Below are 15,230 nucleotides of genomic sequence, written 5' to 3' on the forward strand. Positions count from 1 at the left end.
AACAGTTAAAGTTTGACTTTTGCAAATCACAAACGAAAACATACACAAACATCAGTGGAAGTACACTATTTGATATAATTAGATCTTCTTTCTTTTTTTTTTTTGTATGGGTTACATTCATATTCAAGTCCTTTGCTCGCTGCAGTCTGACCTGAGTCCAGTCAGAGCTGTGGGAATAAAAGTTTCTCCTCTTATGAGCTTGATTAAGGCAGCTGAATACAAGATCATCTTAAACACTAATTTACACTGATTCAAACTGTTCTCTACACCTGACATTAAAGAGAGTATTAGCTAATGCTTCAAGTCAACTACCTTTACTACTGCTTGTATATTTTCTACTCGGCGTGATGGATGGATGTCGTTTCCTTTCTTGATTTCACAGTCATGGTCACGTGGTGTTCAGTGATCAGTGATAACTGATAATATATACGTGAGACGTGATGATTGCCTGTCTGCATCGAACAAAAGGAGTTATTTCTGGGTTAATATGTCATTTTTATGACATTAAAGTCTATTTAATGTGTTAATTAATTTATTAATCAAAACCCAATTATCTCAAATGTGAATTAGGTTCCACACTACATTAATTAATTAGCTTGATATTTCACATTAAAGCTATAAAATATCCAGTTTCCAATCGTTTTCCTTTTGTTGATCTATTTTACTTCGATTTTCTTAGAGTCATATTTTTATTATAATTGCTGTACATGTGTTTAAACTTTAAGTGTGTGTATGTGTGTGTGTTATTGCTTTAAACTACTTGGTACATACAGTATTACCTCCTTCCAAACTATGGTTGTGCTGTCAGTCACTTCTGATACAGTACCAGTCATCATCTGTTTGGTTTTTTTGCACTTTCTCTAGTATGTGGAAACTGTATGCTGCATCTCTTATCACCAATCATCTGCAATGATAAAAAATAAAATCAATTAAAATCTCTAAACCAGTTTCAAGAAAGGACACCCAACTATGTTTAGGTACTATATGAGTGTATATGTGTGTGTGTGCATGTGTGATGTACTTCACAGAAAGAGCTCTATGTCCAGACAAGCAGCAAGTTGCTACGCTATATATCTACATCCTGACATGTGGCCGTTATCCAGTCACCACAGATGGGATGTGGTCCTTTGTAGTCCCAAGGGAGGAGGATGATTTGACAGAGTAACCAGTTCTCTGACAGTTTAGTCACAAGTTTATCTTTTTTTTTTTTTTCCTTTTTGAATCACATCCTGAGTTTGTCATTCTTCGTCGTGGTGGGAGGAGTCGGGGCTGGACTCCTCCTCCTCCTCCACCGTCTCTGCCGGCAGCGTGTCGCGGCGTGTGAAGGCGGCCGCCAAGGTCACGCTGAGGCGCGGTCTGGCCGACGCCATCTCCGACAGCCCGATGTTGTTGCCGCGAGTCACGAGCGTCGTCTTATCCATAATCTCCCCGCTGTGCTTGGACACGACGGCGTCCAGAAAGTCGTATTTGTGTGAAATCTTGCCGCTTTCGAACAGGTACTTGGCCAGGTGGGAGAAAGCCACGTTGCCCAGAAAAGACGCGAGCATAGAGACGGTCTTGAACGGGAACTTCTGAATGACGAATTCCTCCATTTTTCCGGTTGTGTGGTGCTTCCGCAGCTCGGTGGTCCAGCCGGGGTAATAGATGAAAGGGGGCAGCTGCAGGTAGGGTTCGCCTCCGCCGATACGCAGCACCATGCCGAACAGGTAGCCGGCCACCGAGCCGTACGTGTTGGTGCCTTTGACAAACAGCACGCTGATCAGCTGGGGGAAGATGATGACATAAACTAGGTCTGAGCTCAGGTACCAGAGGCCGTAGACTGTCCCGGTTACCAGCGCCATCACTGTGGCGAGGCCCCCGAATACAAAGATAGTGATACGCATCACCCACACGATCTCACGGTCGGACGCCTGGAGAGAAACAGAGTAGAAAAATAGTTGTAAATATATGCAGATCAACCAAAAACCACGCATAAGAGAGAAAAACAACTGCTAGGAAATACATTTGATGCCTGATACCAGAAACACACATGTAGCCTACTCACTGACTGTCTAAAGGCGAGCTTGTAGATGTTCCTCGCGAACATGGAGCTCGCTGAGAGGATGGAAGAGTCTGCCGAGGACATGACGGCGGCCGACACCGCGCCCAGGCCGAAAAAAGAGACGAACGGCGGGCAGAGGTGTTGGAGCACGATGGGTAGAATCATGTCCGCTTCATCCCTTTCTCTGGGAGGTTTGTATCCATAACTGGTCTGGTTCCAGTCTGAGCAAAAGGAAGAAACATTTCATCTTTCATGCACACAGGACATGATATAAAAGAAGAAGAAACCGCATGTTATCCAAAGAACCTTTACTTCTGCATGTTTCTCTGAAGCTAAAGCGATTCACAATCAAACCATTTGATTTCTTCTCTGATGCTAAAGAAGATGGGAATAAAAAACGCTTGAACTTTAAAGGTGTACAGAAATGGCCGTTTGAGTTTATCCGAGTAAGGAAAACAAATTTGATTGGTCGTTATCGAGCGGACGGGATATTCAAAGCTTGGGGCGAGACCGAGCTCCGTGTGTGTGTGTGTGTCTCAGACGTTTGAATGACGGATGATGGATCCAATATCAGTGGCTGATGAAGTGTGATGAATTGTGCGCAGGCTGACGTATAATCCGTGCACCTGCATTATCCAATGCGAAAAAAAAAATACCACACTATCATCCCGGATTTACTCAAAAATATAATTTTGCACAAAGTTTGGCCTACATCGTCTGATAGATGAGTTATTACACTAATTTTATGACCCAGAGTGGGCTCAAATTCAATTTTCTTTTCTGTACAGCTTTAAGCCTGATAATAAAATATCAGTGTTTGCAGCGATATATATTTCACCTCAGTCTTTTTTAATGATGAAATGACTTCTCATTTTATAAGACGAGACGGAGCTGAGTTGTGTTCGCACTTGTTCACCAGGGAATTTGACTCCTAGAAATCTGGATCTGGAACCTCTAATTTGGTCCCTCGCCTCCCTCTAATGTAATATTTACACGACCAGCGTGGTTATTAAACGGACTGCTGCTTCATTATGGATGAGGTGAACCAGCTGCTATTTACCAGGCTATCTCAGATCTAAGGGCAACATGCCCCCTCCTCCCCTCCCACACAAATACACACACATGCACACACAGCCGGCACCTCCCGCAGAGATTATGCATATTCAAAGAAACGTGTGAGCTGTGAGCTCTCCAACCTGTGGAGGCCCCGATGGCTCCGATGAGAACGGAGGGCACGGCCATGACCAGGCACCCGAAGGCGGCCAGGAAGGAGAGGACCTGGGCGTAGGTGGCCGAGGAGGCCGACAGGACTCTCTGGAAATACACCTGCCAGGGTATTCCTCCAAGCATCTGCAGCACAATCCATTTTAGTTCATTTTCATTTCATAACCTTTATTTAAACTCAGAGATATATTGAGGAGCAACCTCATTTACAATATAGCCGAGATGAAACAGAGAACATATAAAGACAGAAGATAAAACAATTGAGACATACATAAATATTCAGACATAACAAACATACATAAGCATAACTTGAATACATAAATGTAGTTAAAAGCAGGAGCAGTTAGAGGTAAATGATATGTTAGAGGTATGATGTAATTATGGATTTAAATTGCCCTATTGGTAAAAGTGAGGTAAGTTTCAGATGAGATGAGAGTTCCAGGTTGAAGGTGCACAGTAAGAAAAACTAGTCTTTCCAAGTTCGGTGTTGACAGAGGGAACATGCAGTGTGAGCCAGTCTTTTGAGCGTGTGCAATGGGAACCTGCATTAAGAGATACAAGCGAGTTAATATAAGATGGTAAAAGACCAGTGAGAGCCTTAAAAATAAATAAAATCCAGTGTCGATCACGCCTGGTAGATAATGAGGGCCATCCAACTTTGGAATACAAGCCACAGTGATGAGTGTTGTAGCTGTCACCAGTAATGAACCTCAGGGCTGAGTGATAAACGGTGTCAAGTGGATGTAAGGTTGTAACTGATGCATGCTTATACAAGATGTCTCCATAGTCTAAGTTAAAGTTAAGTTAGTCTAAATTAAACTTGAATTAGGTTTATTCCATAATAAGCATCTTCACTTCATGAATTACTTCAATCAAAATGATCACTGATGAGTTTTGGGACTGAACAACAGCAGTCTCAGAAGGATGAAGGCTTTCAGTGCAGGGAAGTGACTGATAATGTGACAGATGAGAGAGATGAGCTGCTCGTACCAGGAGGCAGAAGTTGTCGATCCAGACCCACGTGTCGCTCCTGCGGATGCTGCCTCTCCAGGGCGCCTGATACACCTGCTTCACCGCCGTCACAGTGATGTCTGACACCGCAGGGTTGGTCAGAGCGAAGGGGACGCTGATCCACTGCAGATACAGCACACAAACACACAAATGAAACCCAACAAATCACAAACATAAACTTACAGAATTTAAATCCTGTTACTCTGTTGCTCTGCCTGAGCTCAGCGTGAACTCACCAAGCCAACGAAGATGCAGAAGAGCTGCACGACGTCGGTGTAGGCCACTGAGTACAGCCCCCCGACCAGGGTGTAAAAGATGGCAATGAGTGCAGAGATAACCACGGACATCTGGATGTTGATGTCCACGATGACGCTCAGAGTGGCACCTGAGGTCATGAAGGAAACAGATGGACAGAATAGAAACAAGGCACCATGAAGAAACAAACACTTGCAGCACATTGTGATTTGATTTGATTACTTTCTTGTAGAACATATGAACTCACCCAGAGCGGATAAGATGGCAGCAGACCAGAAGATCTCGCCCATGAGTGCAGGTATGAAGAGAAGGCCTCCCATACGTTTCCCATACAGCTGCTGGAAAGGGTCCAGCATGGTGACGTAACCTTTGGAGCGCATGGGCTTGGCGAAGAAAAGACCGCCTGAGACAATGAGAGCGCACGTAAGACTGACTGAGACATCACAGAGAAGATAAACAAGTTCTCATCTGTACATTTAATTATTGTTTTATCTTTTAATTTTATATATATATATAAAAATGGTAAAAAAATAAAAAATAAATAAATAAATAAATAAAAGTCAGTTTGAACAAACAAGGATCACAAGGATTAACAAAAGGATGAACAGAAGAACAGACACGCACACATCATTTTAAACTGAACTTAAAAAATAAGTTCAAATTTGGAAGGGTGCATTTCATCCAAAGGAGATATACGGTACATCATCTGACTTTTGAAACTATTTTAAACATGAGAAACATTTTTGCATCACTCACCCACCACCAGACTGAGGGCATATCCAAAGGGAGCTTGTGCCCAAGCCAGGCCAAAATCAGGTAGATACACATACTCAGCTGTGCCATTGATGTATCCTCCTCCAACCCAGGTGGCTGGAAAATCACAGAGGAAAAATTACAACTACAGAATATACAGAATACAGAGAATACATTTATCTATCATTTAGGCGTTCTTATAATGCTGTTTCCTCCACAGGGGAAAACCTGTGATATACTTCTGGTTGCTGGTCTTTCAAATTGCTATAAATATGCGAGACTCAAAAAAAAAAAAAAAGATCCCATGCTTAATAGAAAAAGATTTACACTTCTATTTAAAATCCATATGCAGCCGCTGAAAGTTTGGACCGATGAACACAAACTTCACCTGTCATCGTGAATCCACCGACAAATAATCCAATGTCTCTCCCGCCGACCATGATGGTTTCGCTGCGGTCGGTGCCCTCCGCCTCCCCGGAGTGTTTGTTCTTCCATGCCGCCCAGATGCCCACGAACAGGATCAGTAGGTAGAAGACCACGATAGCCAGAAGCCCCTCTATATGGAAGGTCATCGTCGCACCGGGCTTCCGCTAGGAACGGGGCGGCATGGAGACCTGCTCGGGAGGACGCACGGAGGAAAATGACAAGGTAATAAAATTACAACACTTCGGCATTCTTCGATTTTTTTTTTTTTTAATTCATTCATCTTTGCATTTGGACAAGATGGATTAAGTGACTAAACATGTTGCAATAAACGCGTAATCTGGAAAGAAACGCAGCACCACAATAAAAGAAAAAGAAAAATTCAATTGATTTAATGATTTTCATGTCCTCTTCATTATCTAAGTGAAGTGAAAACTATTTTAATGAGAAACCTTGAAGCTCGACTTGAGTGAGGTTTTTGTTCCTTTTGTGCAATAAATGCAGGCAAATACCAAACGTCCCCCTCTTACTGTAAAATAAATCATATCAATTAACAAATCTGAGAGAAAAGGTTTAAAATAATCACAGTCAATTCTCTGCGTGACTGTGGAGTTTTTGGTCAAACATGTCCTGTCCTCTCTGTCTCCTCTCTTGTCCTTCTGTCCGGACACATGTGCGTAAATTTCAAATTACGCACAGCACTCATGCTCCTAATGGGACTCTGTAGCTGGATATATAATGAATAGCTCCACTTAAGTCACACGAAAATTAAATTAAGACATCATGCAGTAAAATGCAAATCGATAACCCGTTTACAAGAACTTGCAAAACTCACCTGAAGTGTTTCTAGAGTCATGTGCTGGGGCAGCTGAGGCGGAGCAGAGCACAGAGACCAACAGTCAGGCGGTTTGTGAAGATCCGCGTCCCCACTCTGCACCGCGAGGAACCGTCAACTGGAGCTGCTGGAGGTCTCCAGGGTGACTTGCCGAGGCTTATAAGAGGACAGGTGCCGTCAGAGGACCCGACACGCACACGTCAGAGACTCAAAACGTCCCCATTAATGAGGACCGCGCATGAGAAGACGTCAGAGTGCGCGCGCTGATGTGACTGGAGGAGACTGGAAGAGATTCCTTTACTCAATAACTGCGATGGATGAGCATCATACTTTTTTTTTTTAAATGATGGATTACGTGACATGAATTTTAATATTAACTTTGCATTTTTTTTTTTACACACATCAAACAATCAATATCAACATTTAGTGGAGCCTCACGTGGCTGCTGCTCCTTCAGACTCGGTGCGTAACCGCCGCGTAAATGCGCAGCCATTCTTCATGTGGCCTTTTATCTGCTGTCACACTCACTCCAGCTGGCATTTTACCTTACAACCGCAATTAACTGTCCTCCACACCAACTGTTGGAGGACGAGAAACCATCCCGTATGACATCTTTGCTTTGTACAGAGGAAAACTCAGTCCACGGGTTTAGTGGAGGGAAAAAAAGAAACTATATACTTATATTCAATTATCCATTTTTTCCTGGCCTCCTTTGGGCTAAGTATTTAGTTTTCTCCCCCTGAAAATCAATAAATACTCCACACCTCTCATCAATTGGACTTCATTTAAATGCACTATATCTGCCACCTTCCCTTCAGGATATATATCAGTGTAGTGTAGAGTCTACTTAATGGTCTCTGCTGCCTGACGCCATTTAATCTGGCGGTGCTCCTCTTGTCAAAACTGACAGGCACCCAATTAAGGATGGATCCTGAGGAGCAGCACAGAGATTTAATGATACAGGAAGAGTCGGGGAGAAAAAAGTGGCACAAGGCGTGAAAACAGCTGTATGGAGAAGTTATCAGGCAACAGGAGAGAGAGGGACACAAGTTTATTTTAAAACACGCCCCCTGCTGGCTACGGTCCAGTTTCAGCACCATGAACAGAGACTAATAAACTGTCTGGTTATTTTATTATGCAATAAACTCATGTTTATTTCTGATATTTCATTTGGAAAGAGAATATGTTCACTGGTAGGTGTCTGAACTAAATAAAAGCTTTTCATACAGCTCCATGAGAAACATTTTCTCATTTTCTCTAATTAAGCTTTTTGTTCATTTCAAAATAACGATGACAATGAGTTCTCTTTGAACGGTTTAGTTACATGTATTGTTTCAATGGAGAAATCCTACAGCACATTTTGGAAAGTTTTCACATCTAACAAGTGATGCTGCGTGTTACTGATGCCAGAAGCTAACACACCCACGAAACAGCTGGAGATGTTTCTAACTACATGTTTGACAGATGGCTGGAACGCAACCTCAACACTTTTCCGAGCCAAAACAGTGAAGCCGAGCCACACATTCCTTAATCATGTCATTATTATCAGCGTAAAGAAAACAACCATCACACAATTTGCAAAAAATTAACAGTGTGCTGCGGTGCATGACAGCACAAGTGCTCACAACTGGTATAAATGAATGCTCATGTTTCACCAAATAAATTGTTCAGCGCCAAGGACTTGAGGTTTAATGAGCAGCTGTTCCTGGCAACGCTCAAGATGTTAGAGGGAGAGACAGAGAGAGAGAGAGAGAGAGATACAGTATAAAGGAACCATCATTGTACCACGTCCCTAAACATAATATATATATATTAGTTTTCCACTGCATCTATTCTGTAAAGTTAACACATAAGTGTGACACAGGTAGCTTGTCTGATGAGATTTGGAGGAAGAATCTATAACTTGTACTGACCTACAGGGATCTTAGTCTCAAAAGGTTCAGTGCCTGGAACCAGGACAAGAAACATGATCTCATGTGGATAATAAAAAAAAATATGAAGCAAGATGTGTGAAGGTTATGAAAGTTGACCACATGTCTCCCAGTAAATCACCACCCAGAAATGTGCTTCAGATAGGAATAGACAATATTACAAAGAGCATGTGGTGTCCAATGAGCCAAAGATTTGAATATTTTGGACTTTGGTGTCCCCCAGTGGCCGTATAAAAACACAGTGGCACACATAATAAGGACATTTATTTTGAGTAGAAATGTCTCCTTGCAGTAGAAACGTATCTCTAGCTTTTAGGATGAAAAACTTTAAAAACCACCAGACAGCTGAATTTTAGTACTTGATGATATAAAGGTTTTATTTTTAATTTGTTTTACATTCAATGTATCTGTTTGTTAAAGATGCAATATTTGCTGTACATAGCATACATGTATAGTCTTGAAGGACTGGACTGTAAAAATGCCCAAAATTCAGAAAATATCAGTGAAATACACCAACTGAAAGTCATCAATTCCTACAGTTTGTGACATTTTTAGTATTAAGAATAGGATTTACAGGTAAAACATGTCAGGATATTAGTGAATATATAAAATGAGCCACTATTATTGTGAAGTTTTTATTTAAAAAACAAACAAACATAGATCATCTATTTCCTTTTGCCTTGAAACTTCTCAAAAACCGTGAAACACTTGGCAAAACACATCAGACAAACAAGAAGCAGCCACACACTGTGATCTGTACAGTTCTAATGCAACCAGGGGTTTACATTAGAAACTCTGTGGAGACTGGGCTGATGTTTTTTTTTTTTTTTTCAGTTGTCTGCCTTTAAATAACTGAATTTACCATGAGTAAATTGTAAGAAGCATGTAGTTTAAATACAGTTTGTTTCTTTGAGCAATGGAATAAGGCAAAGATGAAAACACTAGTTGAAAATTAGCTTTGTAGATTTTAAAGTTTTGACTTTTAAACAAACTTTACAGGCTAACTGATTTGACATTCATTATAACAATCACTTTATCATCTGTTACAGCTAAGGTAACCGATATCTATATTCACTTTTACATTCATATTCACAAGTAATAATATGTACAACAGAACCTACTGGGCCCTAGAAAACACTTGATTATTTGAAATTATAATATTCAATATGCAAAATAGATTTTCACAGCTACTAAAAAAAAAAAGAGCAACATGAGCAGAGCTGCATGTAGTTATTAGCTGCAGTCAACAAAATGTAACTGTTGTTTTTAATGTGACAGTGAGATGGTGTTATTTGCAAATTAGAGAAAGGCGATGTAACCTGGAATGAATCAAACATTTTGGTAGTATTCAAATAAATACCAGTAAATTTGCCTCTGCTATTGAAGTAAATGATAATTGACTTAACTGTGTAACATAATATCCACAGAGGCCCTGAGAGACAAGAGGAAAATGTCAATAAATATTGAGAATTTGGCATATTTTAGAGTTTTGATTGTTTTAGCTCATAACACACATATAACGTGTACTTCCCATGTTAGAGTGATGGAGTATAATCAGAGTAATTTAGTTAATATCATTAATATAGTGCCACTGCCAGTCAAAACCAACCAGCTGTCACATTCAGGGAAGGCAGCACACACCGTCCAATAACAGACATCCCAGGTATTGATGCTCCTTAGTAAAACAAAGACAGCACCATCCATAACGACTTGTTTAAGAGCAGCTTGAGTTTATCATGACCTCTGGTACACAGAGATATTGAAAAATGGACAATGTAAGTGGAGGTAGACTTTCCCTCATTGATTTTTTGTGTTGTTTTTTGGAACTTATATTCACCAGTTTTAAGACGATATGGGAAATAGTTGATGTTTCTCACTGACTTAAAACTGTCAGTGGAAATGTTTTTACGGTTCTTATTGGTACCAGAGATGCTATTTTTTATACTGAACAACACACATCCAATAATAACCTAGAAACCTTATTAAAACTCCCACTATCCACTATCCCACTTTACCTCTCAAAACACAGTCAACACAACTTTCATTAACACGACTTCCATGGATGGCGTTACTTCAGGCATTTCCCTCCTCAGGCCCTCATGTTCTCATTGTTTTGATTTGATCTGGAAAAAATATGAAGAATTCAGTTAGTCAAAGCAAAAAAAAAAATGGAGCAGGTTACCCTAACAAATGAAATCCTGCACATCCAAACTGAGGATGACTGCTGTCCTCCGAGCTAGAAGACTTCATCTGGATTGTTCCCTCAGGAATTTGATATGAAGACATCAGCATGAAGATGAGAGGAAGAAGATGCTCAGGAGTTTTCCACTGACTTTAGGCTCAGAATAACACACAAGCTCACTTAGCTATAGTCACAGTGACAGAGTAAATACAGTAAGGTAAAACTAGGTTAGTTTACACCATCATCTACAGCTAGGGAGGAACACAACATTTATAAAACACCCAATACTCACTGTATAATTTGATCTAAGGAAGGATTTGAATGAGAAAATGAAAAAAAGGAAAATATTGTTGATGTAGTGGAGCAGTTTATACAGGTTCTCTCACTTTGATTCACATGAAACTCTATCATACCTTGTAACCAGTCGACTCCTTCCTGTAAACCTTCTCCTTTCAAAGCATCTGTGGCACTGAAACATAAAACAACAGTGTGTCTTCAAAATGTAGTCACATCCTGCTGCTTTTGCTGTAAAGGAAACTGCAAAAAATTGTAGCATACCGGTAAGAAAATACAAATAAATATGTTGCTGCTCTCAGTTGAGTCTCTAAACTGTAGTAAACAGTGGAGTACTTTGTCCAACAAGTCTACACCACAACTGGGCTGAAGATTCCTCTTTATTTTCTCATAGAAGCAAGCTTAGCTGCAAGACTCAATGTAAGTGGTATAATCTTTATACTAGTAGTTCAGCCTAAGTGATCAATGACTACTTTCTTAAGCAGCATATTTGTTCTCACATTCTGTTTGTTTAGAGTAATCAGCTATAGAAAAAGCAAGGCTTAATGAATAAAATAAAATGTCCACTCTAAATCAGCAGATTCTGTGTGCTGACAAACCATTGTGTGTGTGATTTGACATTTCATCCGTGATAGTAAGCTAATAAAGATGTATGGATGTATGGATGCTCATACCAAATGTGCCAGGGTTTGTCTTTGATGTTCTCCAAACAGAGCAGCTGTGAGACCTTCACTGATGACAGAGCATCCCTGACATCCATCTTGTTGGCGAAGAACAGGATGGGGATCCTCCTGTGTTTGATATCTGTTGAGACAGAAGATAAGATAGTTTTAGTGTTGTTCACTTCAAACAATAAAACAAAAACAACTTGAAAGAAAACCTGACAAAGCCTTTATGAAATAAGGTTATTTTGGGGAAAACTAAATGTATACTACTTATCACAAAGTGTAAAAACCCATCTTGACGTATTCTGTACCAAGGATAAGATCAAGAATCATGTTAAATATGTACAGTACAACTTTACCAGGATGATTTAGTAATGTGTCCAACTCTTCTTTGGCCACAACCATCCTCAATTTGTCTGCACTGTCAATGACAAATATGATTGCCTGACCTTCCCTGGGGAAAACAAAGAGATTGGAAATATTCATATGTATATCAACTGCAAATATGACAAATGAGATTACTGTTTTTGTGTCATTAGTACACTCACTTGTAATAATGTTCCCAAAGGTTTCTGTATCTGCCTTGACCAGACATGTCAAATACTGTGAACGAAAGACTAAGAGAAGAGAATAGAAGAGAAGAGAAATATAAGAATTTGCAACATAACATGACATAATTAAATTGACTTTTAATTAATTTTACATCATGTCCAACAAGCTGTCGTTTAATGATGAACAGCTACCTGGAGGTCTTGAACTTCTCTATGCTGAAGCCAATGGTTGGGACGATGTCTTGTGCCTGGGCCTGAACGACACATATTTAATGTTATCAAGTTAAGAAGTTTCTCTCTAGTTAACCATACTGTAAATATGGAAACACACGCATGGCATAATTACAAGATATGAAGGAGGAAAGTACACAACTTAAAACTCATGTAATCACAAATTAACGTGGATCATACACAAAATGACAAGTGTAGCTGTGTGAGTGAATAAATGTCTCTATGTCAGGCACAGGCAGACTTACATTGGAAGGCTTGAGCTGGTTGATGATGGTGGTTTTTCCACTGTTGTCCAGACCGAGACACAGCACGTTCACCTCCTTCTTCAACCCCAGCCATCCTGCCAACTTGTCAAACAGCCCCATTGGCTATCCAGCAACCATCAGCTGTCTGTCTGATCTTCAAGACAACATGAAAAACAAAAAAACACACTTTCAGATCCACAACATCAACACCCACAATTATACATTAAGGTATAACAAATAATAAATACATAATAAAATAGTATAGCCTAGTATAGTGATATCACTGACCACTTCTTTGTTTGATCACCTCAGATGTTTATAACTACAAGCAGGCTGTATGTACACATGCACATACAGCTCATTATGGTGGTCAAACTTTCTGTTAATGTCAACAGTTAAGCAAGTGGAAGATTAAATTATCTCTGAAATGTATAAAGTTAAATATGAAACACTCTTTTTAAAGCAATATCAGTGTATTATTTTTGTTTTCTACAATTTTTGAGGGGAAAGGGAAAACAAAGCAGCAGCCTGCAAAATAATGGGAAACCCAGGAGACTTGAGCTCTCAGATAACTTTGACCAAGGTATCAGACAAGATATTTTCTATTTACATGCTGTGATAATCTCCAAAGAAGGGCTACTAGGTACTAACTATGCAGGGTGGCCCAACCTTTTCTGTTGGCCCTTTTTCTTTTCTGTCATTTTGAAAATGTAAAAGTAAAATAATATATATATATATTTATATTGAGAATGTGTCATCTGTAACTTCATGCCTTTTGGAGATCATTTCATCTTCCACTTGCGTAACTGCTCACTTTAACAGAAATTTTAACCAGAGGTGCCCTAACTTTTGCATGCCACTGTAGATACATAATATAGGCTACTGTCTACCAGATCTATCTGGACAGCGATAATTGCACGACTTCTTTGACTACAGCAGTGAAAGAACAGTTTGGTAATGAATAATGAATAAATGAATAAGCGTGTGTTGACTGGAAAACCATTACATTTGCCTTCTCATTGCGTGTCAACTGTTGTTGACCCTGACGTAACAAGAGGCAACAGCTTCTGCAAAGACTCTGCAAGTTTGCATTGACTTCCAGCCCCTATTTAAAAGTCTTTATGTTAACCTAAAGAGGACACTTGCTGTGTGTTTATTAACATGACAGTACAGTAACATTACATTAGCATTAGCGACGACTTTTCCTCGCTATCCGTTAGCTCAATAAGCTAACATGCTAACCGGGTTCTAACGTAATTAACATTCGTTTAGTTAATCTCTTGTTGTTAATGTTGCTAGTTAGCCTTAGCTAACGTCAACGTTTAGCCACTCATCACTTCGGCTTTTTGGGGTTACACAGACAGAATCTAATGTTGGCTAAAAGCACGGTTATATTGCCATTCTTATGAGAAAGTCAGAGACATAAGACATAACGAGCGACAGCCGATTGAAAACATAACTTTTGGGTTTCAGTCACGGCTAACACGTTAGCTGCTAACGTTAGCTTGTATTATCCTTCACCGGACCGTCTTGTAGCGCTGGGGTTTTACCTGTAATTTTGACTTGGGATCTTGCTTCCAGGATGCACTCAGCGCTCAACAACAACAACAACACAAAAGGACACGGTCAGACAAGTGTTTCATTCATTTCTCCTTCACTCTCATACGCTCAGCGGTCTACAGAGGGGAGGAAAAAAACCCTGGGTTATTTACACTGTGTTGCTGGGAGACCGCTGAACCGACTCAAGCCTGCCCCCTACAGGACAAACAGAGCTACACCTCTAGCCATAGTGATAGAGTACTAACATATCTGTGCAATAACACCATCAGCTCAACCACACATGAGCACCTGGGGCTTTAATACGGCTTTAAATACAATATATATTTTATCAATTTAACTACCTTGCCAACAGTAATAAGATTTAATACTGGCCATGCATCTTTTAATTACACAGAGACAAAAAAGCTATTTTGGGGCCCTTCTAGTTCTTTTTACAGTCTATGGTCCACACACAACTACCTCCCTTGGTAAAATGTTTTACTACACCATGCAGAGTAAAGAGTAGGATGCAGAGTGCATGAAATGGATTTAAAAAATAAAAGATGAACAACAGACTGGTATCACCATGAAAAGTAAACTATTTTACTGCAAACATGTCCTTATGGTATGAGGCAAATATTTATTCTGTTGTGCAATAATCACCCAACTTATATTACCAAAAATAAAAAATAAAAATCTGCAGCTGAATTTAACTTTGCTAAATTATGCAAATTACATTGGACAAAACAACATAAAAACAAGTTGGAAAAATATTTACCTTCGTAAATGGCTAAAATACCACATTAAATATAAAATGTTTTGGACAAAAAGAATTTACCACACTTGTTGCCATTGTCTTTGGCTCATGAAGCCTGTATGTCTTTGATCTATAACCGTCCACAAACACCTGTTTGACAAACTCACCTGACAATTCTTCATGTCCAGAAAACGTGTCAGTCTCTTGAGTGACAATTAAGAGGACATCGTTATTGTGTGTGTGTGTGTGTGTTTGAGAGAGAGAGAGGGCATGCATCCATGGATACCTGCACT

The 15,230-nt window shown here is 39.9% G+C and overlaps 2 protein-coding genes across 2 annotated transcripts; both read right to left on the bottom strand.

Moving 5' to 3' along the window:
- Nucleotides 1-582: 582 nt before the first annotated feature.
- On the bottom strand, nucleotides 583-6,666 carry LOC146989498 (high-affinity choline transporter 1-like). The gene is made up of 9 exons (XM_085806137.1): nucleotides 6,543-6,666; nucleotides 5,673-5,898; nucleotides 5,288-5,401; nucleotides 4,779-4,934; nucleotides 4,513-4,661; nucleotides 4,256-4,399; nucleotides 3,238-3,391; nucleotides 2,045-2,262; nucleotides 583-1,910 (listed from the first exon to the last, which is right to left on the bottom strand). The coding sequence occupies exons 2-9, from the start codon at nucleotides 5,854-5,856 to the stop codon at nucleotides 1,239-1,241; spliced, it is 1,791 nt and encodes a 596-aa protein (XP_085662263.1). The 5' UTR covers nucleotides 5,857-5,898; nucleotides 6,543-6,666; the 3' UTR covers nucleotides 583-1,238.
- Nucleotides 6,667-9,094: 2,428 nt separating this feature from the next.
- arl6 (ARF like GTPase 6) lies at nucleotides 9,095-14,372 on the bottom strand. The gene is made up of 8 exons (XM_085806138.1): nucleotides 14,192-14,372; nucleotides 12,642-12,795; nucleotides 12,358-12,419; nucleotides 12,163-12,231; nucleotides 11,974-12,068; nucleotides 11,624-11,753; nucleotides 11,069-11,124; nucleotides 9,095-10,596 (listed from the first exon to the last, which is right to left on the bottom strand). Exons 2-8 carry the CDS (start codon nucleotides 12,759-12,761, stop codon nucleotides 10,571-10,573), a joined length of 558 nt encoding a protein of 185 aa, XP_085662264.1. The 5' UTR covers nucleotides 12,762-12,795; nucleotides 14,192-14,372; the 3' UTR covers nucleotides 9,095-10,570.
- Between the last annotated feature and the right edge of the window lie 858 nt (nucleotides 14,373-15,230).

This window comes from Trachurus japonicus, chromosome 3, assembly GCF_045865225.1.
Source record: "Trachurus japonicus isolate A0001 chromosome 3, Traja_1.0".
Taxonomy (NCBI): domain Eukaryota; kingdom Metazoa; phylum Chordata; class Actinopteri; order Carangiformes; family Carangidae; genus Trachurus; species Trachurus japonicus.

What these genes read in the sequence shown, in the direction of transcription:
- LOC146989498 (XM_085806137.1), bottom strand. Translation starts at nt 5,856, where the DNA reads ATGACCTTCCATATAGAGGGGCTTCTGGCTATCGTGGTCTTCTACCTA. An exon ending in TCGACAACTTCTGCCTCCTG is followed by an intron (nt 3,392 to 4,255) that starts GTACGAGCAGCT and finishes ATTGTGCTGCAG; the next exon opens with ATGCTTGGAGGAATACCCTG. An exon ending in AGCCATCGGGGCCTCCACAG is followed by an intron (nt 2,263 to 3,237) that starts GTTGGAGAGCTC and finishes CCTTTTGCTCAG; the next exon opens with ACTGGAACCAGACCAGTTAT.
- arl6 (XM_085806138.1), bottom strand. Translation starts at nt 12,761, where the DNA reads ATGGGGCTGTTTGACAAGTTGGCAGGATGGCTGGGGTTGAAGAAGGAG. An exon ending in GACAAACCCTGGCACATTTG is followed by an intron (nt 11,125 to 11,623) that starts GTATGAGCATCC and finishes TTTATGTTTCAG; the next exon opens with TGCCACAGATGCTTTGAAAG. An exon ending in AGGAGTCGACTGGTTACAAG is followed by an intron (nt 10,597 to 11,068) that starts GTATGATAGAGT and finishes TATTTTTTCCAG; the next exon opens with ATCAAATCAAAACAATGAGA.